Source organism: Equus asinus, chromosome 21 (genome assembly GCF_041296235.1).
Source record: "Equus asinus isolate D_3611 breed Donkey chromosome 21, EquAss-T2T_v2, whole genome shotgun sequence".
In the NCBI taxonomy this organism is placed as follows: Eukaryota; Metazoa; Chordata; class Mammalia; order Perissodactyla; family Equidae; genus Equus; species Equus asinus.
The window spans coordinates 49,919,135-49,944,055 of NC_091810.1; the positions used below are offsets into that span (position 1 = coordinate 49,919,135).

Genomic DNA, 24,921 nt, shown 5'->3' on the forward strand with positions numbered 1-24,921 from the left:
CCTCTGTCCACCTCTCTATATCTAGTCATTTATCTCCAGTCATCTGTCCACCTGTGCATTTAACCACTCTTATCCACAGTCTACAGCCACTCTGTCCATCTTTCCGTCCATCCACATCCGGTCCTCTGTCCCTCCATCTGCTAGGGTGACTAACTTCCCAGTTTGCATCAGACTGTCTCAAAGTTAGCATTGAAAGTCTTGCATCACGGGAAACCCCTCAGACCGGGGAAAAATGGGACAGTTGGCTGATCCATTCGTCCCCCAGGCATCCCGTACTGAACTCATCCGCTCAAAGCCCACCGGGCCACCCGACCACCCATCTGATCTCCTTGGCCACCCTCTCTGGTGGAGGCAGACAGGACCCGTCCCTCTCTGGCCCCGCCCCGTGCCCCGCCCCTTCCGGAAGCTGCCGCAGCGAATCCCGGTGCCCTAGCAACAGCGCTTTTCGGGCCGCCCAGTCCAAGAACGGGGCTCCTAGTGCGAACCAATAACAAGGGACGCTGGGTGCGAGGCGCGGGGGGCGGGGCTCGACGCGGCCGCCGCCATCTTGATGGGAGAGAAACAATAGGTCGGAAGCGCAGTGGGATCGGGCTGTGGCTGCAGGTAACGCCCGCTTCGCCCGGCTTACGGCTCTGCTGTCCGGGGAACCTTACGGGAGGGTTTCTCCGGGCCTTTGGGGGACGAGGTCTCTAGTCGTTAGGGGTGTCCCCGGGTTATTTGAGGAGGGGCTTTCCCGCGAACATGGGGGAAGGGAGATCTCCCAGGGTCTTTGTGAGGCCGGATTTCCCCGGGTCATTTGAGAGAGGCATTGTATTTTCAGCTTATTGGGGAAAGAATATGTCCCCTGGTTTTGAGGGGCAGAATCTTCCCTGGTCATTGGAGGTGGGGGGCTCTCCCTCGGTCATTGAGGAGGTCGTCTCGGGTCTTTGTTGGGGGGGAGGGTCAAGATCTCCCGGGTCCCTGAGGGGTCTCCCCAGGACCTTGGCGTCCACCATCTCCCGGGTCATTGATTGAGGGGGTTATCCTTGAGGCTTTCGTTGGAGTAGTCAGGCTAACGCCTCAGGTGCTGTTACCTGGGGCCGGCAGATGTGCAGCCATTTTGAATGTTGAGTGCCAGTTGGGCCTGTCAGCTGGTGTCTGGTGGGGAAATCTGCACACGACCTTAACCCAGAAAGTCCTAAAATGCGTCAGAAAACGCTTTCTTTATAGTGATTGGCTTCACCGTGGGTGAAGCTTCCCTTTCTTTCACATTTGATTACAGACTGCTTTTGTCTTTTGCATTCTAATTTCATTTTAGGGTTTTATTCGGTTTCATATATTAAGAAAGTTGCACTAGCCGAAAACTGAGTCCAAATGTTGTGAAAATGAAATGTAGAAACCAGTAAAATCTACTGCTTTTAAGTACCAAGGTGAATAGAACTAACCACTGCTTGGAATGAAACATTTTGGTAGCAAAATGTAAGTAGAACAAGAATAAAATAAAATCATCTGGAAGAAGTACTGAAACTTTTGAAAAGTGGTAACAAAAATGTTACAGGTCACCAGTTTTGATATTTTTTATAAAGCACCATGATTACAGTAATTTTGATAAGTTCTAGTATTTAAGATATTTGCTATATATGGGTTTTTAGCAGGGTAACATTTTGGGTGAACTAGAACACTTAGTTATATGTGTTGCTGTTGCAGAGTTTGTATAATTGCATCCTGTAACCTGGTGTTAAGTATTTAAAGTTTCAGAGTGGTGTTATTATTGTTTTAACTTTAGGCAGTATCAGAATTAGAAACTGGGCAAAGTGAATACTTTATCATGTTTGTCATAATAGGCCAGTTGATCACTTAGGAACTTTTTCTTTGGAGAAAAAGGCAGTTTAACTGTTACTCCATTTGGTTTACCTGCTTTGTGACTTTAGAGTAGAATTCACAGGAATTGTTAGAAATCAAGTGGATGAGAACTAGCACTTGAGTTGATAATAATTGTAAAAAACAGGTTAGCAGGTGGAGTGGATTTCTTTTGTGCTTCTAGGCTTCACAGGTGACAGACAAGTACACTGTATACCAGTCCTGTATCTGAGCAGTGGAATGTGGGGGGAAGGAGCAACTACAGACTGATGAACCTTAGCCAGTCTCCCTTGGGGGGGCGGGGGCATATGTCACTGGTATCTAGGCAACAGGGATGAGCCTGAGCCTCCCTGAGGCCAGCTTGCTGAGGTGAAAATTTTCCATTGTTTGTCTCATAAAGAGGATGCACCGGGGAAGAATTTTCCTTTTAAGTGAAGTTATTTTACCTGTAGCATTATCACCTTAAACAAATTGAACACATTTTTGTATAGTAGAAAGTAAGCAGTTGATTACTCTTCTGTGATTACATTTTAAAGCAGGTTTTTGTTTTTGTTTTTTAAGTAAATTATATTTTTGCCTATTTGCATACTGAGTAATACAACTAACAAGTAGTACTGGTGTTTTGCAATACATTCTGGTGGCAAGGAAAGGTCCTTTACCCCAAAAATTGAATTTGGAGTCCACCTCACAGTTTGAAGGAAAAGCATCTCCTAAGGTGATGCACAGTTGGTGTGGGGCTGTCATCCATCACCAGCTTCCAGTTATCAACTCCTTACCAGTCTTGTTTCATCTACACTCTGCCTTCCTCCCCTCACCTTAAAAAAAAAACCCCGACTTTTTTAGGAAGTATATCCCAAAAATGTGTTTTATCCATAAGTGTTTCATTGTGTATGTCTAAGAGACAAGGAGGTCCCCATGGTATCTACAGTACCTTTATTCTTCCTAAAAAACAGTGAAAATTCCTTAGTTTTCCAGTCATGTTCAAATGTCCCTGATTGTCTCATTTTTTTTTACAGTTTGCTCACATTGGGATCCAGAGAAGGTCTGCACATTGCATTTGATTGAAGTGTCTGTCTCTTAAATTTATGTATGCTTATTGTATTTTTCTTGTAATTTATCTTTTGAAGCAACTGTCATTTGTCTTGCAGGGTTTCCTATAAGCTGGCTTTTGCTAATCTCTCCCTGTGCTTGAGACCGTTTGACTCTTGTGGCTGGGTTTGAAGGAGTCACTCTTACTTATTTATTTATTTATTTATTAAAGATTTTACTTTTCCTTTTTCTCCCCAAAATCCCCCTGGTACATAGCTGTATATTCTTAGTCATGGGTCCTTCCAGCTGTGGCATGTGGGATGCCGCCCCAGCATGGCCTGATGAGCAGTGCCACATCCGTGTCCAGGATCTGAATGGGCGAAACTGTGAATGGGCCACTGAAGCGGAGCACGCAAACTTAACCACTCGGCCACAGGGCCAGCCCCAGGAGTCACTCTTGTATATCTTTTCAGTGAAGAAGTTGAGAAGGAACTGCTAGGGCTCATTCACAAATGAGCCCCAAACTGAACTCTGAGGGTTGTCAGGGACCTGAAGGGCCACACAGAGCAAGACCCTCCTCTTCCTTCTTTGTCATGTGGTCCAAAGGGCCTGAGCCCTAGATTTTGCACGTGGAACTGGGAGGAGAGTTTTACCATTGGTCTCCAAGGTGGGTGTAGGTGTTCTGCTTCCTTATCTCTTTACAGACCTCCTCCTCTCACACTGACGTTGTACCCTCTGTGGGCTGTTCACAGTTATGGAGACCTTGACCCCATGTTCTTCTTTCTTTATGCATTACTCTTGGGGGACCTTCTGTCTTTGTCGGTAATTCCCAGATCTTTCAAGTTAGACTCACTCAAGCTTGGATCCCACTGCTCCCAACTATCTGCTAAACATTTCTTCTGGAGTGCTTGACCATCCTCTTGTATTTAAATATCTGAAGCTCAACTCAGTATCTTCTCGGCTGTTCCTGACTTGGTGAACAAAACATCCTTGTTCTGTTTCGTGAAGGCTCAGTATCTGACTCATCCCTTAGTTTGTTTTCCTGTATCAGGAGTTCTGAAGATGGGATTTATGGTTGTCCACTCCCCAGACTATGCAAGAGTTCAGTGAGGGTGGGCATTTTTCAGGAGAGAGGCCCACAGATGTCTCAGATTCTCTAGGGGGTCAGTCACCCCCCTCAAGTGTTAGGAACAGTGTGTTATACCTAGCCATCTACCAAGTCCTGTTTCTCTACTCTCCTTTCCTTTCCTTCCTTAATTCCCCTGTGTGGGCTAGGCAAGGCACCAGGCTTTGTGGGTACAGTGGAGAAGGCAGGAGACCCTGCGCCCTGCCAGGTGTGCCAGTGGTGGGGGGAGGTGACATTAAAGAGGTCGTTTCAGGGGCCAGCGCCATGGCCGAGTGGTTACGTTCGCACACTCTGCTTCAGCGGCCCAGGGTTTCGCCGGTTACGATCCTGGGCGTGGACATGGTACTGCTCGTTGGGCCGTGCTGAGATGACACCACACATGCCACAGCTAGAAGGACCCACAACTAAAAGTATACAACTATGTACTGGGGGGCTTTGGGGAGAAAAAGGAAAAATTTTTTTAAATCTTTGAGAAAAAAAAAAGGTCATTCCAGATGAAACAGATACTGGAGAGAACAGCCCTGGTGCCTTGGAGGCCCCAGAACCTGAGGGCTGTCAGGGACTCTTCCTCATCCCCCACCGTGGGTTGAAGGAGGAGAGACCCATCAGAGAAGGAAGCCCAGTCTGGGAAATTATGGAGAGGTCAGCTTGGTCTTGGTCCTGATGCCTCCTAGGGGTTGCAGCTCTCTTAGGGGTGTTCCTGCTGTGTTCTCCTTCCTCCAGAAAACTCTCAGGCTCAGGACTGTGAAGGGAGTGTAGCTCCTCTTCTTTCACCTTTGGCTTTGACATCTTTAAATAACCAAATATTAAATTCACGAGCCTACAAATTTACCTTATAAAGTTTTAAAATTTTTCTTCAAACCCCCTTTTTCACGTGTACTTCTAATATGTGTAGGAGTTGTATCTCTTCGTTTGCTTCTTCAGAATGCAGACAGAGGGGCTGGCCTAGCGGAGTAGTGGTGAAGTTTGCATACTCCACTTCAGCGGCCAGGGTTCCACGGCCCACAGTTCTGCGGGTTTGGATCCTGGGTGTGGACCTACACACCACGCATCAAGCCATGCTGTGGCGGCATCCTACATACAGAAAATTAGAGGAAGATTGGCACAGATGTTAGCTTAGCAACAGTCTTCCTCACCAAAAAAAATAGAATGCAGACAGAGAAAGTTCCTAATAAATGCTAGTTCCTGCTGCCAGCATCCCTCCACTGATGTTACTGCAGTAGTCATCTGCAGTGCCTCTCTGAAGCCAAGTTTTCCCTTGTCCTTCTGCCTTGTTAATTTTCCTAACATAAAATGTCACCACCCTGCTTTAAAATCTGCACTGGCTCACATATATTGTGTCAGGGTGAAACAGTGGATGGAACCTTTTTTTTTTTTAACTTTTTATTAAGATTATGATAGTTTACAACCTTGTGAAATTTCAGTTGTACATTATTGTTAGTCATGTTGTAGGTGCACCACTTCACCCTTTGTGCCCTCCCCCCACACCCCCCTTTCCTCTGGTCACCACCAATCAGTTCTCTTTGTCTCTGTGTTTAACTTCCACCTATGAGTGGAGTCATACAGAGTTCATCTTTCTCTATCTGGCTTATTTCACTTAACATAATACCCTTAAGGTCCATCCATGTCGTTGTGAGTGGGACGATTTTATCCTTTTTATGGCTGAATAGTATTCCATTGTGTATATATATACCATGTCTTTATCCAGTTATCAGTTGATGGGCACTTAGGTTGCTTCCACGTCTTAGCTATTGTAAATAATGCTGCTATGAACATAGGGGTGCATGGGACTTTTGGAATTGCTGATTTCAAGTTCTTTGGATAGATACCCAGTAGTGGGATGGCTGGGTCATAAGGTATTTCTGTTTTTAATTTTTTGAGAAATCTCCATACTGTTTTCCATAGTGGCTGCACTAGTTTGCATTTGGATGGAACCTTTTTAATCTATGCTCTGTCCCAGCAGTTCTACTTCGAGGAATTTTTCTTAGAGAAATACTTCCACAAGTGTGCAAAGACATACATGGATGCTCACTGCATTATTATTGTAATAAAAAATTGGACATACCATCAGGGCAGTTGATAAATACTTTATGATTATGTGTGAATATTGTGCAGCCTTTAGAAGGAATCTATATAGACAAAGATGTGGAAAGATGTTTAAGGCATATAGTTTAGTGGGGAAAAAATGGCAAAACAAAGCACAAATATTGAATGATTCTACTTATGTGAGAAACTAGAGTAGTCAGATTCATAGAGACAAAGTTGAATGGTGGTTGCCAGGGACTGGAGGATAGGGAGAGCAGGGAGTTATTGTTTAATAGACAGAGTTTCAGTTTGGGAAGATGAAAAGTTCGGGAGATGGACTTTGGTGATGGTTGCACAACATTGTAAATGTACTTAATGCCTCTGAACTGTATACCCCAAAATAGTTAAAATGATAAATTGTATATTATGTATGTTTTTTATCACAATTTTAAAAAGTAAGGGGGAAATAAAGCTGATTTTACTGGGGGAAAAAGGCAAAACAACACATTTAGCCCTACCCTGTTTATGCATAGAAGAAAATTATGGGATGAAGAGATACCAAACTATTATTGGTGGTCATTTTATCACACTTATAACCAGTTAAAAAATCTGTTTAAGGGCTAAACAGGATGTCTCTTGGCACTCTCCATTTATCTGCCTGGTCTTGAAGCCTTCATCCTCCTTCTGCAAGTGTAAGCTTAATGTACCCTTATCCTCTTGTACTGTTAAGTGCACCCTCTGACCTTCATCTCCCATTGGACTCTTTGGAGGAACTGTGGGACAGTGGACAGAGGACAGTTCATGTTTGAGGAGTGCACTGCATGCAAGGCAGGCAGTAGGCTAGATGTTTAATCTTGTTCCCACATCACAGCACCTCTATAAAACTGTACCATGCCTGGTTTACACATGAAGACAGGCACTGAGGGTAGGTAAAGCACCATTTATACCTAAATATAAGGCAGGCCCCAATTTCTCAGGGAAAGGATTTAAGAAGAATTTTTTGGTTCAACTCAAGAGTTTTAACTTATAGAGATGTACTTGAAAGTTTCATTTATTGTAATATTTATTGTCTTTAATTGCACGTACATATTTAGTTATCTAAAATAATGTATTCCTTTAGAAGTTACACTTTTTCCCACATATTTCATGAATTAGTTCTGCTCCAATTTGTCTGGTTGCATCTTTGACATTCCCATAGCCACATTTGGAGGTGCTTTCCTCCTGAGCACTTCGTCCTCACCTCTCAGTAATGGAGATTTGACACTGGAACCTTTACCTCGAGCTGATTGTGATCTCTGTGGTGTGACCTTTTTACTGTGTTGCTTTCTTTTTTACTAACAGCTAAGATATAGTTCACATACCATATTATGCACCCCCAAAGAAATCCTGGATCCTTCATCCCTCGTATAATCCCCCTCCCCACCGGCCCATCAGTCTTCCCGAATGTCCTCTCAACCCTGGCTTGTTTAAAGGACCCTGCGCCGTGTTAAGCCTCAGGGGTGGAGGGAGGAAGCAAGTCAGTGCTGCCTAGCTTGCCCTGCTGTCAGTTGTGATGGTATGCCTTGTAAACTGAAGGTGGTTGCCTTGTGACTAGGGAGCACGTAGCTGTAGCATGTTACCATTTTGCCATTTTCCACATGGGCAGCACGTTACCATTTTGCCATTTTCCACATGGGCAGTTAGAGGGAAGATGAGGACTTTGACTTGCTCTGTAAGACTTTGTTGGCCCTTACAATCCTGCTCAGGTGCACCCTTGATTCATTTTTCTGTTTATAGATATTTTCTCCAGTGTTTTTCAAGGTTTTATGTTTGTTTTTAATGTAAGTTTTCATTAATAGTGTTCTCTTCTAGTTGAAGTTATACTAATTCAGTCTTACAAGTAAGGGTTAAGCTATGGAAAACAAGTAGATAACATCTTTCCCATTGACGCATCAGCATTATTAGTATACATCAGCATTATTAGTATACGGTGGCCAAAAGTTAACATTCGGATAACAAGAAAGCATTTTTGTTCCTTATGCCACCAAGATGCCACTTAGTTAAGACTGAAATGGTTGGGAGGATGGTAGTTTCTAGATGTGGTATCCAGGTTAGAACAGGTAGCAAAACAAGCACATGGTTACAACAGAAAAGTCGTGCTTTGATTTGATTTTAAATGTTCGTGAAATATAGCTGTTGCTGAAGTGATTTGGTCAACACCTACAGAATCCTATCCACAAAAAGTAAAAATGATAACACCTACAGCTGCTGTTCCTGAGACTCTCACTGTGCTAGGTCTTTTACCTGTGTTCTTTTTGTTCCTGGCCACTTTGAGATGATGAGAAGTCTCATTCCTCTCTGGACTGAAGGATTTCAGGCTTTGGGTTTTCTTGAAACCCTTGTGATTTGAAGATGAAGCTTCAGTGTCTGCTATCACAAGCCCCTCTAGGCAGCTGGAGTCAGCTTGGGCCTCTTCTGCTTGCTTTCTGTCGTGGAGAATTCACAAAGCTTTCTTTGCACTGCCTGGTTTTGTTTTGTTTAACTCTTGTGAGTGTATTTAACTGAAACTCATAGTTGATCAAAATGGGAGATCATTTAGTGTTATTGTTATCTCTATGTATGCATCCATTTATCTTGTTCGAGACACTCGTACGTGTTTTTGTTTTTTTAATTTAATATTTATTGAGTTAATGATAGGTTACAATCTTGTGAAATTTCAGTTGTACATTATTGTTTGTCAGTCGTGTTGTAGGTGCACCCCTTCACCCTTTGTGCCCACCCCCCACCCACCTTTCCCCTGGTAGCCATTAATCTGTTCTCTTTGTCTACATTTTAAAATTCCTCATAGAGACGCTCATACATGTTTTAGAAATTGGATGTCCAATCCTAAGTCTAAGGAAGAGTAAAACTTTTCTTTTAATGAAATAAGGTATCTTAAAGACTGGGAAGCAGAACACTTGGCTGTAGTGTTGCTCTTTCTGCACTTAGTTTTTGAGAATGTGCCCTATTGGTACCTGGACTGGATCCCACAAAGCTGTGTTTGTGGGCAGCTGCTGCTTTGTCTCAAGTCCCTTGAGCCACATTGCTCTACCTTAACTCCACCTGTCAGAGAGCCTACCACGGGTCCTTGCCTTGAGCCTTTTTCATCTTTTCCTTTGGGCTGCTCCAGGGCCAACGGACTTTCCTTTCCACAGCTGCACACTGAGAAATGTGCCCATGGGCTATGTGAGCTCATTTTACTCTCTTGGGGAATGCCAAAATCTTGCATCCCCTTTCAATGCTTGTTTGATAAGAGTAATAGGTTATTTTTGTTTTACAAGTATAAAACTAACATTGGATGTGCATTTTTGTGTAAGCACAGGCTGCTAGGTCCTGGGACATTTGGAGGGGTGGACCTTGCAGCAGTGCCAGATGGCAACTGACAGACTCTGGGCCCCAAAAAACTGATGGATGTGGCCAGCAGATCTGGGGCAGGTGAAGGCTGAGAAAGGAAGGGACAGGCTACCCCTCTCCCAGGAATGATTTATCTCACTCTCAAAGAGTGTTTTTACTTTGAAAATAACCTTAGAGCCAGAGGGGTAACAGAGTGGTAAGATGTAAAAAGTGGAAGTACCCCCTTGGCCTTCCCTCCCAATCCTCAAATGAGCTCTTGATTGACTGAATTCACTGCCCTTCTCACAAGCCAAGTGATTCTGAAAGGGTCATTGTGTGATTTGCTTCAGAACTGTGGTGTGGTTGAACTTGATTTTCCTCAAAGAAATTTTTTATTATCTTGCTGTGCCTTATTTTGGAAAGAAATCTCAGGACTTATGGAGGATGACTGGCGCATATCTCTGTGTTAGGACGTAGTGCTGTGACCTGTACAGTCAAGAATTTTCTCACTCCCGTATCTCATTCTTTTCTGGCTCGTCGTGAAAGAACACTGTACTCAGAGCGGTTGGATAAGAAAAGCCACCAGATTAGTGCTGTGAGCCTGAGATGCTTTGCAGACCCTCGAGGGGAGTGTTCACCTGATCGAGGTGTCATGAGGACCCAGAGGAAATTGTGCTTCCTGTGCATAGGACCTGCTACAGTGCAGGGCACACCTTGGTCCCTCTACTAGCAGGTGATGGCGTGGCCAAGTCGGGGCTGCCTGGGTTTTGTGGTTGCCCATGAGGACTGAATCATTTCTGGTATTCTTTGTTTCAGAGGATGAGTTCATGTGTCATCTAGTTTGGAAATAGTCTGAGAGATGAGCAGGGGTAAATATTGACCACAGGCAGGGAGCGTGTAATCTTATTGGCACATGAGAGGACTATGGCTCAAGGTAGGAAAGTCCCCAATGGATCAAGACCTCAGAGCAATTTTGGCCATAGTCTGAGAGAGTCGTTTTCTGTTGTGTATGTTTCTTACAAGGTGGTTGGAGTCATAGTCTGCACCAAGGAGGAGGAGACTGGAGATGGAGAATTGCCCTTGAAAGAGAGGTAACGGGCTTTTTAAGAAGGATAGCAAATTCTTGGTGTGCTTATGGAATACTTGAGCTGTTGATGAGAAAATTTGATATTCTGATGAAGAGGATATGTGACACCTTAGAATTAATAGTTTAGGGGCCGGCTCCGTGGCTGAGTGGTTAAGTTCGCGCGCTCCGCTACGGCAGCCCAGGGTTCGGATCCTGGGCGCAGACATGGCACCGCTTGTCAGGCCACGTTGAGGCGGCGTCCCATATCCCACAACTAGAAGGACCTGCAACTAAGATACACAACTGTGTACAGGGGGAGTTTGGGGAGATAAAGCAGGAAAAAAAAAAAAAAAGATTGGCAACAGTTGTTAGCCCAGGTGCCAATCCTTAAAAAAAAAAAAAAGAATAATTTAGATTAGTGGTACTACAGTTTTAGCTAGAAAAAGCTTTTTATTTTTTATTTATTTTTAAAGATTTTATTTTTCCTTTTTCTCTCCAAAGCCCCCCAGTACACAGTTGTGTATTTTTAGTTGTGGGCCCTTCCACTTGGGGCATGTGGGATGCCACCTCAGCATGGTCTGATGAGCAGTGCCATGTCCATGCCCAGGATTCGAACTGGTGAAACCCTGGGCCGCCAAAGCATAGTGCATGAACTTAACCATTCCCCCATGGGGCCGGCCCCAGCTTTTTTTTTTTTTTAATTAATTTATTTATTTTTGAGGAGGATTATCCCTGAGCTAACATCTGCCGCCCATCCTCCTCGGTTTGCTGAGGAAGACTGGCCCTGAGGTAACATCCATGCCCATCTTCCTCTATTTTATACGTGGGACACCTGCCACAGCATGACTTGATAAGCAGTGTGTAGGTCTGCACCTGGGAGCTGGACTGGTGAACCCTGGGCTGCCAAAGTGGAATGTGCAAACTTAGCGCTGTGCCACCAGGCTGGCCTGAAAAAGCTTCTTAAATTGCTAAAACTCTAATTCCAGCAGTAAAACTCTGATGAACATATTTTCAGGTAGGCTAAAAGCTCCTTCTCTCCATCCCCCTCCATCTTTAGGGCCTCTAGTCTGTCATTGCAGAAATCCAGTCTAACAAGGCAAAGAGGTGGGGCAGTGTTGTCTTACTGGTAGTTGTAGAGAGGAAAAGCATCTGAGAGGCTGCTATTTCCCTTATGGAAAAGCTCATCCAGATTTTTGGAACAGAATCTGCTGTTAATTTGGGGGAAGGATCTGCATTATTGTGACTTCATGAAATAGTTCACTTAGAACTTGTATTGTTTAGATTTTGCTGAGGAAGATTTGCCCTGAGCTAACCTCCGTGCCAGTCTTCCTCTATTTTTTGGTATGGGCGGCCAGCACAGCATGGCCACTAATAGAGCAGTGTAGGTCTGTGCCCTAGAACCAAACTCGGGCCTCTGAAGTGGAGCGTGCTGAACTTAACCACTAGGCCTCTGGGGTTAGCCCCTACAAGTTGTATTTTTTCCTTTATTAAAACTAGGAAAAAATGCTAATGAGGGAGAAAAGGAACACCTAGTGTTGGACTGCAGGCATCTGTGTCAAGTCACTGCAGGGCTTCTCTTTCTTGTCTCTCTGGTCCTGCTTCTTTGGCGGAGCCAGCACCTGCTTTGGCATGGAGATGATACCCTCCCAGCCAGCCAGGCTGCAACTCCTTTGAGGTTAAGACTATGATTCCAGCATTCTTGGCAGCGACTCCATCATGTCAGGTACCTGTTGTTTTCTGTGATGAGGCCTGGGTAATATGGTGACCTCATGGTGCCTCTGTGCACCCATCTGTAAGGGAGATAATCATAGTATCTACTCCAGAGGGCTGTTTTAAGAGTGGAGGTGGGGCCGGCCCCGTGGCCCAGTGGTTAAGTTCGCGCACTTTGCTTCAGCAGCCCAGGGTTTTGCCAGTTCGGATCCTGGGAGCAGACATGGCATCACTCATCAAGCCACGCTGAGGCGGCGTCCCACGTGCCACAACTAGGAGGGCCTGCAACTAAAAATATATAACTATTTACTGGGGGGCTTTGGAGAGAAAAAGGAAAAATAAAATCTTAAACAAAAAAGAGTGGAGGGACTTGATTTTTATGGAGCAGTGGTGGGAGTTTTCCTGAGGTTGATGGTCGTTTGACACCATGTAGCCAGATGGGCCAGTCTGGTTAGTCACTGTCCTTGATGCATCCCACGAGGCAAACATTGAAGAAAGCTTTTCTCTTCCTTCCTGGCTTTATTTTGCTAGAACTCCTTTTTGTGTATTCATTTTGTCACCAGGGCTTGTGCCTCGTTTGTTATACAGCTTCCCTGGAAGTCCAGGTCATGGAGGGAATGATGTTCCTTCTGCATCGTCTTGCTGAGACACCTCGTTTAAAGCTGATGGCAGACCCACCAGCATTGCTGAAGAGACCTTCAGCATATACAGCACCAACCCATGGCCTTTCTTTACTTTGTCTGCAAAGGATGGGGATAATTATCTTTCGGTGATAATTTAGCAACCTGAAAACCTTGGGTCTTTGGGATGTGACTCAATACCAACCCAGAATTTCTGAATGCTAGTTAGTATATTTTTTTAAACAGTAATAGGATTTTAATCTTCTTGTACCCACATTTTTAAAGTTTATTCTTCAGTGAACATTGTTTTCTTGCCTGATTTTCTACAAGAGAGAATTTTCCAAGAGGTTAGTTGTCATTACAGTAAGAGCTTTGCGTCAATCCTATTCCCCTACCTCTGCCCTCTGGCAACTGCTTATCTGCTTTTTGCTGTTTATTGTCTGCAATTCCAAATATGAGAAATATGTTGTACGGTGAAGCCATACTTACGTTCACATTGAGAGGCTGAACATAATAATTAAAATAACCACTAAATGAGACTTACTTTATTATGTGCAATGCAATGATATTTACTGTTTTTTCCTAGTTGATGGAAAGAAAGAAAGAAACTTCTGATTACCATTCACTAATTTGATTCCACAGCCCGCAGAGTAGAGATCTATTCCAGGCCTGTCTTCTCCATTTTACAGACCAGAAAACTGGAACCCAAAGGGAGTCAGGGGCTTAGAGTCTTTGTCCAAGCAATTGAGTGGCAGAACAGGGACTAGAATCTGGCTCCACCTCACTAGAGGATAATAAATTGTCTCTCTAATCCCCCCTCACCTTTGGGAGTTTCCTCTGTCCATCAGACTTGGCGCAGATGAGAATGAGCGGTATTCTTGCCTTTCTACCGAGGGTGATGGTTCTTCTTTGGGAAACAATGTCCTGTGGCCTGCTAGAGTTGGGTGCTGATGGGAGGGTAGCAGGGTGTCACATCATACTCAGCCACTAAGGAACACACTGGGGACCTGGGAGGAGGATGAGTTAGAGATCCTTACCTGGCTTTGTGGCCTCCAGCCACACTCCTGAACCATACTCTAAACAGCTGCCATGATGGACTGGTTTTTGTTTTAGATTTTTCATTGGAGGGGGGGATGGGTAAGACAGATGCCTGGAGAAAGATATTTTTTTACTTGAATACATTTAAGGAATCTCGAACAGAGTTGGAAAGGGATTTGTATCGTTGTTAGCATTGCTCCAATAACAAAAGAAGTTGTACATTTTTATGAAAGGTTTGGATTGTGTTCCTAAAACCTGGTCCATGAGGAGTGTCTTGTGTTTTCACAATTTAATAATTATGGTGCCTGCTTCGTGCTTGGGTGCTGGCAGGCCAGCCATAAGTCAGTAGTTTTCCTTTGGTATTGCTCTTACTCAGGAAGTATTTTACGGTAGACTAGTATGGATTGGTCAGTATAGACCTAGAGAAAGGGCTTGTGTGTGGCCAGGCATCTTAGAGCTCCACCTTCTGGACAGAGTCTGGAATGGCTGGAATGTACTTGTCCTTAGAGCTGATTGCATGTATTGTGTCCTGGGACTCTTCTCAGCACATTCCCTCCTGAAGGCTTCTGTGATGATGAAAAGGTAGTACTGGGGAGAAATCGAGACTTTTGGTTTTCTGCTCTTTGCATATAGAAAAGCTTATTGATTCCTAATCTTTGAGTCAAGTTGGGGCTCACAGTCGGTTTTCTCTGACAGAAAGAGATTAAAACCAGCTTAGACTCTTTAAAATACGCTACTTTATAAATAGAAAATATAAATCCATGGTGAAAGCACTCTCATGGGACAGGCTAAATGTCCCATGTATGTAGGAGAGCTGTACCAAGGCAGATTTGCCAGAGACCCTGGGCCCTAGAGGCAGCCGTGTGGGAGCATCCAACAGATTGAAGTTCACTTGGGAGCTGTGGATTATTGTTCCTGGCTCTGGATGAGTTTCCTCACCTCGCTGAATCAGCCTCATTGTTTGCAACAGGGAAAGCAATGTCTACATGTGGTATCATGTAGAGAAAGTATCATGAGGACCAAATGAGATAAGTTCCTGTAATGAGCCTAGCACATAATAGGTGCTTTACCCACATTAGAGGACAGTGGGCACATCTCTGGTAGATCCATTCTCACCACCACCATCTCAGTTGGAGTCATGGAAACCAGGAGTTCCCAGTAAGAATCCTGTATGGATACTGACGTGTTGCCCAAGCTCTCTATGTAGTGCTGTTAGATATGGTGTAGTCTGTAAGTTATAGACAGAAAACAAAGAACTAGCTTGACATGCCCTGAAACGGTTATATGCTTTGCTGAGATCCAGTGTGTTTGGGGATGGGAAGTCAGCGCTAAAGCCCTGGACCTCAGGAGCACAGCTTTGGGAGATCAGCATAGAACTGATTAAAATAGTCAGTGACCTAGAACACTGTGTGTCTTTTTAAGGAGTTAGCTAGCCTTGATCACTTGTTTTTAGATACAGACGTTAATCATTAAAGCTAGGCCCAATCTGCACTGCTAATAAGGTTAATGGGGCTTGTCTTTGGCCTTGGGCAGGGAGTTGTGTGTGGACTGGGGAACTGGAGTAAATCTTAATAGATGATGTGTAAGGAGGTTTTTCCTTTAAAATTTTATTTTATAAAAGCATAACGACCAAGAGTGAACCCTAATGAAACCAGGATGATGTGTCAGTGTAGGTTCATAATCACTTGTAACAAATGTACTACTCTGGTAGGGGATAGTGATAATGAGGGAGACTATGCACGTGTGGCGTCATAGCTTCGCGTTTTGCTCCCCATGGTGGCTTTCTAATGCCGTGAGAAGTGGGGGACGGGGGCTGTTTAGGGGCCCTGGAGCCAGTCTCTGCCTGTCAGCATCCGGCTCCGCCCGGCGAGAACTCAGGCTGTTTGTTTCTGCGGGAGGAGGCGGGGCCCGGCGTGAGCCCAGGCTGTTTGTCTTTCCTCTGGAGGGGGAGGGCTAGCGGCTCTAGGCGGTTCCCAGGCTGCTTCCAACTCCGGTGTCACTGTTTGCTTCTAACAGGACGTCCTGGCCCGCGCAACTGAGAAGCTGAGGCTGGACAGACAGACTCACAGACGACAAACGAAGGGCGCGCTGGCCGCCAGACCCCGTCTCCTCCCCCTTTTCCCTGCCGCCTGCGCCTGGAGGATGAGCCCAGCCTTCAGGGCCATGGACGTAGAGCCCCGCGCCAAGGGCATCCTATTGGAACCCTTTGTCCACCAGGTCGGGGGGCACTCGTGTGTGCTGCGCTTCAACGAGACGACCCTGTGCAAGCCCCTGGTCCCGAGGGAGCACCAGTTCTACGAGACTCTCCCAGCCGAGATGCGCAGATTCACTCCCCAGTACAAAGGTGAGCCCCCAGCTGATGTAGGGATAGCCAACGCCTGGCATTGCCCAGGCATCTGTCTCAGGAGCCCCACCCCTTCCCACTCATTCTTTGTTTTCCCTCCTCCTCCTCTTGGCCCTCAACCTGGCACCTCACACTCAGTTTTCAAGCCCTGGTAAGATTGCTCAGTTGTTTTGTTTTGTGGATTTGTTTTGAATTTATTTTTGGTGGAAGTATAGTTGTGTTTTATGTTCATGTGTGTCTCGATCACAGTAACCCATAGTCCCTCATGGGGGACAAGGGGGAAGACTTTGGGAGAATTTTACCCAGGATACTTGCTGCCTGCTTTTTGTCCTCCAGGAAGCCAGAAGCCGGGTGATTAGGTAGGCTGGGAGCGGGGTTGAGTCAGATGGAATGCAGGAGTGGGAGGCCTGTGCTGATTAGCTGAAGCCCTTTGCTATTACGGAATGTCCCCAAAATTGCTATGTTAAGACAACCCTTTGATTCACATGTGGTGACTTTTTCTTCCTTTTTATAATGCATTTGGGGGGGATCATCAGCAGCCGCCAGCGTGGTGTGGTCTTTCCTGGGGAGGGGGGAGTCCTTTGTAAATCAAAGATGAATCCATTAAGGAAGTTAATTTTAAATTAGCATTGCCTGGTTATGCAAAAGACTCTTGAACAGTGTAAGTTCTTCTGGGACTGTTGAAACACTCTCTTTGAAGACAATGTATGGGGCTCTTCTCTGTATTCTGAATATGCATGTATTTTGCTGTGGGGGTGGAGGAATTGGGGGCCCTCACTTGGTCCTTCTCTGTTGTTTTTTTTCAGGACAAAGCCAAAGGCCCCTTGTTAGCTGACCACCCCTGCCCCCTTTTTTCCCCTGGTTCTTCCCCTCCCCACCATGGCCACAGGGAAGTGTGGTCCCTTGAATTTCCCACCCTGGCTTCTCTGCGCCCAGAGCCGGGGACCACCTCAGAAGTGTCGTCTCTCTCTGAGCACGCATTCCCCTGCAGCAAGCGAGCGGGCGGGCAGCAAGGACTGAGCAAATTGAGTGTTCCTGGGCCAGAGAGGCCTGGGAGGAAAAGTGTTCAGCCAGTCGGTTGTAAGGCGCTCGTCGGCACCTGCTGAAACGCTCCCACCTGACAGCCCCCTCCTCAAAGACTGTAATTACACATGGCAGGTTCTAGAGACTCGAAGGGGAGAGCTGCTTTCAAGGCCACCACGCACCTGTGCTCCCGGCCCAGCCCTATTTGCCTTGTGTTCATATTGTTCTTTTGTGACATGAGACTGCAAAGACCAATAAAGTAACATATTTGAGAAGGACAAAAGGCTTGGGGCGCCCACCCGTGTCGGAGTGTGGCGAAGCCTTTGCTAGGGTGTCTGTTGTGCTGTGTGGTTTGTTTTGTTTGCTCCTTTATTTTGTTTTGCTTGCCCAGTCCTCCCTTACCCTTGGATCCCTCTTACCACTCAGGCACACCTGTTCCCCTTGTGTTTGGGCTCTGCTTTAAAGCAAGCCTCGAGGCCATCAGAGTTTCTGTTCAGGGCATTAAAAATTCTCACAAGATATAAAGAGCGAATGTTTTTACATGTCTCTTAGGATTAGAAGAATTACATAAAAATTAATAAACATTTTCGATGACAGAAAAATGTGTCTTGTAATTCTTTGGCTCCTGCCTTGTTGAGTGCATCAAAGAGGAAGACTCTCGGCCATGTTTGCTCCCTAATCGCTTGTCTTGTATGGTGTCATCTTTTCTAGCTGTTTTGATATTTGTTAGGATGGCAGATGAGTTTGGGGCCTCTGGCAACATAGAGACTAAGGAAGAGGGTAAGAAAAAAACAAATGTTACAATCATGTTATTTATAAAGCATCTTCCTGTGGATTTAAGAGTGCTCTCTGCTCCTCATCCCCCTTCCAGGTGTGGTATCTGTGCGCTTTGAAGAAGATGAAGACAGGAACTTGTGTTTAATAGCATATCCGTTAAAAGGGGACCATGGAACTGCAGACAGTGTAGACAATTCAGACTGTGAACCAAAAAGTAAGCTCGTAAGGTGGACAAACAAAAAACATCACGTCCTAGAAATGGAAAAGACCCCCAAGGACTGGGTGCGGCAGCACTGGAAAGAGGAGAAGATGAAGAGGTGTGTATAGACTGAGAAGGGAACCCTTGATTCTGTGAAAGGGGAGGGATCTTTGTTAGAACCCAGTCCCCGGAGCTAAGAACTTGCACGATGGAGACTTAGTAGGTACCTTTTCATTTGGTGCTCAGTTCCTGCATGGCATACCCAGCTTTTCTTTAATTGACTCTGGGTTAGATCATGCCATTTTGGGTAAACAGCTGCAGTGGCAGATGTAAAAGAGTTTCAGTCACTCATTCTTTCTGCAGCTGCCCTGTGCCAGGCCCTGTGCTGCATCCTGTGGATGTAGCAATGACCAAGACAAGCCTTGCTCACTGAGAGTGGGAAACAAAATGGTCAGTTGGGCATCTCTGAATCTTAGGGACCCACCTAGGCAGAGCCTTTCAAGTGCCACACCTTGGCAGAACTTTTAAAAATATAAATAATGTATATAAATTGAAGTATGTATAACGTAGCTAAGTAGGTTGACTTATTCCCATGAAATTTCAATTCACATTTTTCCAGTCTCCAGCATTCAGAGTCAGGGAACCTGAATGTACCAGAAATCAGGGAGTAGTACTGTCTAGAAGAAGAGGGCAGTGGAGGCAGAGGCTGCTCTTACATCTTAGGTTGTCTTTACTGTAGAAGAACAGTGAGCTAGCCCCTTAATCTTTTTTTAAATTAACTTTCTGGAAATATAATGTATATACAGTAAAATGTACCCACTTGAAGTGTTTTTTTTGTTTTCTCTCCCCAAATACCCCAAGTACATAGTTGTATATTTTTTAGTTGTGAGTCCTTCTACTTGTGGCATGTGGGACGCCGCCTCAGCATCGCCTAATGAGTGGTGCCATGTCTGCGCCCGGGATCCGAACCAGCAAAATCCTGGGCTCCTGAAGCAGAGGGTGTGAACTTAGTTTTCAGTCACAGGGCCAGCCCCTGAAATCTTTAATGTATATACTGAAACCACCACTACATCAAGATATCAAACTTTACCTCACTCCAGAAAGTTCCTTCATGCCCTGAATTTTGATAAGACACTGATTTATTGGCTCCTTGTCTCTTTATAGCCATAAGTTAGAAGAAGAATTTGAGTGGCTAAAGAAATCTGAAGTCTTGTACTACAGTTTAGAGAAAAAGGGGAATGTAAGTTCCCAACTTAAACACTATAATCCTTGGAGCATGAAGTGTCACCAGCAGCAGTTACAGAGAATGAAGGAGAATGCAAAACATCGGAACCAGTACAGTATCCTTTGTTCATAGGGCATCTCTACCTTGGGGAGAGGGGAGGGTAAGTGAGGAGACCTTTGGAGCTTGGAGAGAGAATTTGGATTTTTTAATCGTTGTTGTGCCAGCACACCCTATGTGATAACCATGGGAAAATATCACTTCCCTTGCAGGTGAGGGCTGGTCTGGGGGTGCGTGGGGGGGGGGGGCTATGATGGGTCCCTGGGGAGGAGGGACAGAGGGACAACTTACTGAGGAACCAACCTACATCAAGGGGCTTTAGCCTAGAGTGCAAGGGGCTGCTTCATGTTTTCAGTCTCCTGCAGAAGTTCCCAGATTGTGCTTACCTGCGAAGGGCTGGGGTGAGGGGGAGGACTGACCTTTCAGTCTGGTTCACCAGACAGGCACATGTGAAAGCACAGCGTCCTTTTCTTTTTTTCCCCTTCTTACTCATTAAGATAAACTTCATTGATTTTTTTTTCTTTAATGTTATGGGGGAAAATTCCTCAGCATTGAGCATATTTTATTTATTTTTAACTTTTTATCAGGGAAAATTTTAAACATGTTAAAAATAAAATAATACATTGAACTTCTAAGTACCAGTCACCCAAGTTCAGCAGTTAACCCACTCATGTCAGTCTCATGTCGTGACACGCTCTATACACCCAACAACCCCCAACTGAACTCTTTCTGAAGCAAGTCTCAGATATATCATTTCATCTGTCTGCACCTCAGCATGTATCTAAAAGATAAGGATATTTTAAACATTAATACCATTATTACTCCTTAAAAAGTAGACAATAATTTCTTACTATCAGATACCTAGTTTGTGTCCACATTTTCCTAATTGTCTCATAATATGTTTTTACTGATAGTTTATTTGATTGGGGATCTAAATGAGGTTCATATGTTGCATTTGGCTGAAACATTTAAGTCTTTAAATATGCTTTCTTTTTTTTTCTTGGAAATTTCTTGTCAAAGAAACTGGATCTTCTAGAGTTTGCCACTATCTGGATTGTACTGATTATGTCCCTGTGGTATCTTTACATGTTACTCTTTTCCCTCTCCTTCCATTAAGTTGATAATTTGATCTGCAGGCTTGATCAAATTCAGGTTTGATTTTGGCGGGGGGTGGGGGGGTGGCGGGAATCCCTCAGAGATGGTATTGTATATGTCCACCAGAAAGCACAGTGCTTAGTTGTCTTTCTCTTTTGTATTGCCGTTGCCTTCGACCCATTTTTTCATTAGGTGATTTTCTAATTTTGTCCTTCATTTGTTAGCTGGAATCCTTCTGTAAAGAGAAACTTTTCCTTATCAATTATGTGCTTATCCTGAGGTATAGTTTATATAGGAAAGGCAGGTAAATGTCTTCCTTTATTTACCAGATATTTGGAATAATGAGTTTTTCAGCATCATTATAAATCCATGAATTTAAACGTTTTGACATGTTTTAGTCTATTGAAGTTATCTTAACTGATGTTCACATTATCTCATGTTTGGCCAGTGAGAGCTTTTCAAAATAGGTCTCTGGGTCATTTTGACACAATCACAGTAGTCTGTGATATGGCTATCTTGTTTTCTGGTCTGAAAAGATGGTCCAGGGTCATGTATGTTTCCTACTCCACATGTGAATTCAGTCATTCCTCTAAGGCAAGTTTGCAAACATTTCCAGTAGAGAGCCAAATAGTGGATGTTTTTAGGTTTTGCAGGCCATACACTCTGTCACAACTCTGCCATTGTAGCATGAAAGTAGCCTTAGACAATAATGTAAATGAATGAGCGTGCCTGTATTCCAGTAAAACTCTATGGTCACTGAGATTTGAATTTCATTTAATTTTCATGTGTCATGAAGTATTTTATACATATACATACACACATCTTAAAAATGTTAGAACCATTTCTAGCTTACAGCCTGTACAGCAGTGAGCAGGGGGCCGTAGTTCACTAATCTCTGCTCTAGGAGCACTGGTCTGGGCACTAGGGGTGCTCATACATCTGGTCATCGTTTCAAGACCTTTTCAGTGCACACAGCTAGGAAATAACTTTTTTTTTTTTTGAGGAAGATTAGCCTTGAGCTAACTACTGCCAGTCCTCCTCTTTTTTGCTGAGGAAGCCCAGCCCTGAGCTAACATCCGTGCCCATCTTCCTCTACTTTATATGTGGGACGTCTGCCACAGCATGATGTGCCAAGTGGTGCATGTCTGCACCCAGGATCCGAACCGGCGAACCCCGGGCCGCTGAGAAGCCGAATGTGCAAACTTAACCACTACACCACCGGGCCGGCCCCAGAAATACATATTTTAAAGACAGAACTTTTCATGAGTTCATACTTACATTTCCAGTTCATATTTAAAGCTACAGGATTTACTGAACTTATTTGATGTTCTGTTTATAATTTAGGACTATATGTTGTTGGACATGGTCCTACACCTTGCTGAATTCAGGAAATGATGTGTGTATCTCCCAGGCTGTTCTTAGACCAGTTTCTTGACAAGAATTGAAGATGCCTTTTAGCCCCCTATTCAGCCTTGGGCTCCGTGCATGAGAGAGAGCAGGACTGATGGGACCCTGTGTGGACCTAGGCTTCTCTGAGGTCCTCTGTGTGCCAGAATTGTGCCCTGGGAGTGCCAAAGCCTCATGCAGCAGCACCTTCTCTTTAGAGGGGGAATTGTCCTTAACTACTCAGAATTTATCTTACTGGAGAACCTGACTTCCCGCTATGAGGTGCCATGTGTCCTGGATCTCAAGATGGGTACGCGCCAGCATGGTGACGATGCTTCAGAGGAGAAGGCAGCCAACCAGATCCGCAAATGCCAGCAGAGCACATCTGCGGTCATTGGTGTCCGTGTGTGTGGCATGCAGGTGAGGAGAGTGCTGGTGCATGGCATGGGCTTGCTAGGGCATCCAGTAGCTGCTCCCCCCCCCCCCCCCGCCCCCAGCATAGTTTTTTTTTCTCAAATGCCAGATTTGACTGTGTGAGTGTGTTGCTTTCCAGGTTAGAAAAGAAGGCATACATGCCTGGGTGATCCCCTCTGGGACTGGCCGGGCTGGCTGAGTCCAGAGTGTGGACAGGAGAGGAAAGGGAAGGCAAGAGGGTTAGGCCTTCTCCACTAGCCTGTACATTGAGCAGAGGGCTGAGGACAGAACCCAAGTCAGAGGGCTGCATCCAAGTGGGTGTTGATCAAAGGACAGTGTCTGGTGTGACTGGTGTACTTAACAAGTTAAAGGATTTGATCCAGGACTATCATATTGCTGCTACTCCCCAGGGTCCATGCTCTGAGGTGGTTATCAGCACCTGACCTGCTCGTCTTCCTTCCACAGGTGTACCAGGCAGGCAGCGGACAGCTCATGTTCATGAACAAATATCATGGACGGAAGCTGTCGGTGCAAGGCTTCAAGGAGGCCCTTTTTCAGTTCTTCCACAATGGGCGGTACCTGCGCCGTGAGCTCCTGGGCCCTGTGCTTAAGAAGCTGGCTGAGCTCAAGGCTGTTTTGGAGCGACAGGAGTCCTACCGCTTCTATTCAAGCTCCCTGCTGGTCATCTACGATGGCAAGGAACGGCCTGAGGTGGCCCTGGACTCAGATGCTGAGGACTTGGAGGACCTGTCAGAGGAGTCAGCCGATGAGTCTGCTGGTGCCTATGCCTACAAGCCCATTGGTGCCAGCTCAGTGGACGTGCGCATGATTGACTTTGCACATACCACGTGCAGGCTGTATGGCGAGGACAGCGTGGTACATGAGGGCCAGGATGCTGGCTATATCTTTGGGCTCCAGAGCCTGATAGACATTGTTACAGAGATAAGTGAGGAAGGTGGGGAGTGAGCTTGCTAGCTGCCCTAGCACCTGAGAGACTCTCTGTGTCCCAGGCACAGCTGTGCTGCGTCAGGGAGGAGGCCAGTATGGTCAGGTGGTGGCCCCTGCAGCCTGGAGCTGATGTGCAGAGGCCTCTCTGAGTCCCAGCCTGAGCCAGCCCTAACTGTGCTCGGAGTCTATTTATTTTAACTATTTCTTCAACATTCCACGTTTGATGATGCAGATACCTCTTTCTTCCCTGAGTGTAAATGTTCTAATATAGATCTTTTTGTTAATTGTATACAGTACTGCTGTCATTCTTGCTAGGGGCAGGCAGCCAGCCCCCCTCCTGACCCTCAGAAGCTTCACACATGCTGTGACCAGTGTTCTCCTTGCCACTGCCCCCACCCCATGGACCCTAAAGTCATGACAGCCTCTTGGCTTTATCCTCAGTCCCCTAACCTAGCACCCTGAGGTCACCCAAAAAACAAAAAAGACTCCTACACATACAACCTTAGGTCCCTCTGGGGTCTATGCTGGCCTAGTGTCCCAGCACTCCCTATGCAAAGAACTACACTTGAATCTTGACACAGGTCTTTCCCTGCCCTCATGCAGGTTAAGCCAAAGTTGGGCAATAGGTGTGCCAAAACTTGAGTCCAGCTCCTGCGCCACTGGCAGCAGCTGATTGACTGGACATTGTGATGTCAGAAGTCCTGAAGCCAATACTGAGGCCTCAAGTAGCTGCCAGGTTCCAATCTGTTGGCAGCCATGGGCTCTGGTGAAGGGTCCCGGGGCCGTGGGGTCAGGGGAGCGGGTCCCAGGAGAGAGAGTCTTCTATGTGGGGTGGTCCTTTTAGCCATACCACCTGTCATCGCTCCTACCCAGCCCTGGGCCCCAGCACAACTACACCAGTCTCATCTTTCACACAGCTCCGGCCAGGGCAGCCCCTAAGCTACTTTTGTGCTAGGAGGGTTTCTGGGAGGAGGAGGTGTGGCAGGAGTCTTGAACTGCAGAAGCACCAGGGAGAAGGGCACAGACCCAGTGCCAAGAAGGAAGGGTCTGGATGTTCAGTTCTAGCAGTCCCACCCATTTCGTGAATCTCCCAGCATCTCCTCACCAAGGACCATTATGCCTATGTCCAGTCTGTCCAAAAACAGGCCAACTGCATACACTGGCCTGGTTGTGCCCACATTCCCTGCTTCCTGGGCCCAGGCTTCCAGTGGGGAATGTGGCTGGACTAGCCCTTGGACAGGAAAGGGAGGCCCCCAGGTACCCTCTCCGTAGGATCCTCTCCCTAGGACCCTTAGGGCCTCTCCCCTGTGTTCCCCCCTAACCCTTGTAGGACTTAAAAGACAGATTAGGGCTGACTGGAAAGGTGGGCAGGTCAAACAAACTCTTAAGGCTACATAGCATCCCACTTGCCACCCCTCCTCCAGCCTTCCTGTCTACTCACAGAAGGGAGCATCACAAGATAATGTGGAGTTGTAAGTTCTATAAAGGCAATAGAGCTATGTGATAGCGATGGATAGGGGTGGGAGCCTGACAACCTTATGCTGTGAGGGACGGAAATGTGTCCTAGGCAGAGGAAGCAAATGCAAAGACCCACGTTAGAGAGGACGCGAGAGGCTGGTGGCTGAGGAGAGGAGGTGGGTGGGGAACGA

At 45.7% G+C, this 24,921-nt stretch overlaps 1 protein-coding gene across 4 annotated transcripts; it reads left to right on the forward strand.

Moving 5' to 3' along the window:
* Positions 1 to 466: 466 nt before the first annotated feature.
* On the forward strand, positions 467 to 23,561 carry IP6K2 (inositol hexakisphosphate kinase 2). 4 transcript variants are annotated; one of them, XM_070492917.1, is made up of 8 exons: positions 527 to 603; positions 1,298 to 1,458; positions 2,856 to 2,881; positions 15,821 to 16,148; positions 18,043 to 18,265; positions 19,312 to 19,487; positions 22,155 to 22,330; positions 22,790 to 23,561. In XM_070492917.1, the coding sequence occupies exons 4-8, from the start codon at positions 15,947 to 15,949 to the stop codon at positions 23,288 to 23,290; spliced, it is 1,278 nt and encodes a 425-aa protein (XP_070349018.1). In that variant the 5' UTR covers positions 527 to 603; positions 1,298 to 1,458; positions 2,856 to 2,881; positions 15,821 to 15,946; the 3' UTR covers positions 23,291 to 23,561. The 4 variants fall into 4 exon arrangements, with proteins under 4 accessions (XP_014695837.1, XP_044609957.1, XP_070349018.1 ...); XM_044754022.2 differs by lacking the exon at positions 2,856 to 2,881 and having other exon boundaries at positions 523 to 603; XM_014840350.3 differs by lacking the exons at positions 1,298 to 1,458; positions 2,856 to 2,881 and adding an exon at positions 10,394 to 10,461 and having other exon boundaries at positions 530 to 603.
* Positions 23,562 to 24,921: the final 1,360 nt, after the last annotated feature.

What these genes read in the sequence shown, in the direction of transcription:
- IP6K2 (XM_014840351.3), top strand. Translation starts at nt 15,947, where the DNA reads ATGAGCCCAGCCTTCAGGGCCATGGACGTAGAGCCCCGCGCCAAGGGC. An exon ending in AAAACATCGGAACCAGTACA is followed by an intron (nt 19,488 to 22,154) that starts GTATCCTTTGTT and finishes TTAACTACTCAG; the next exon opens with AATTTATCTTACTGGAGAAC. An exon ending in TCCGTGTGTGTGGCATGCAG is followed by an intron (nt 22,331 to 22,789) that starts GTGAGGAGAGTG and finishes TTCCTTCCACAG; the next exon opens with GTGTACCAGGCAGGCAGCGG.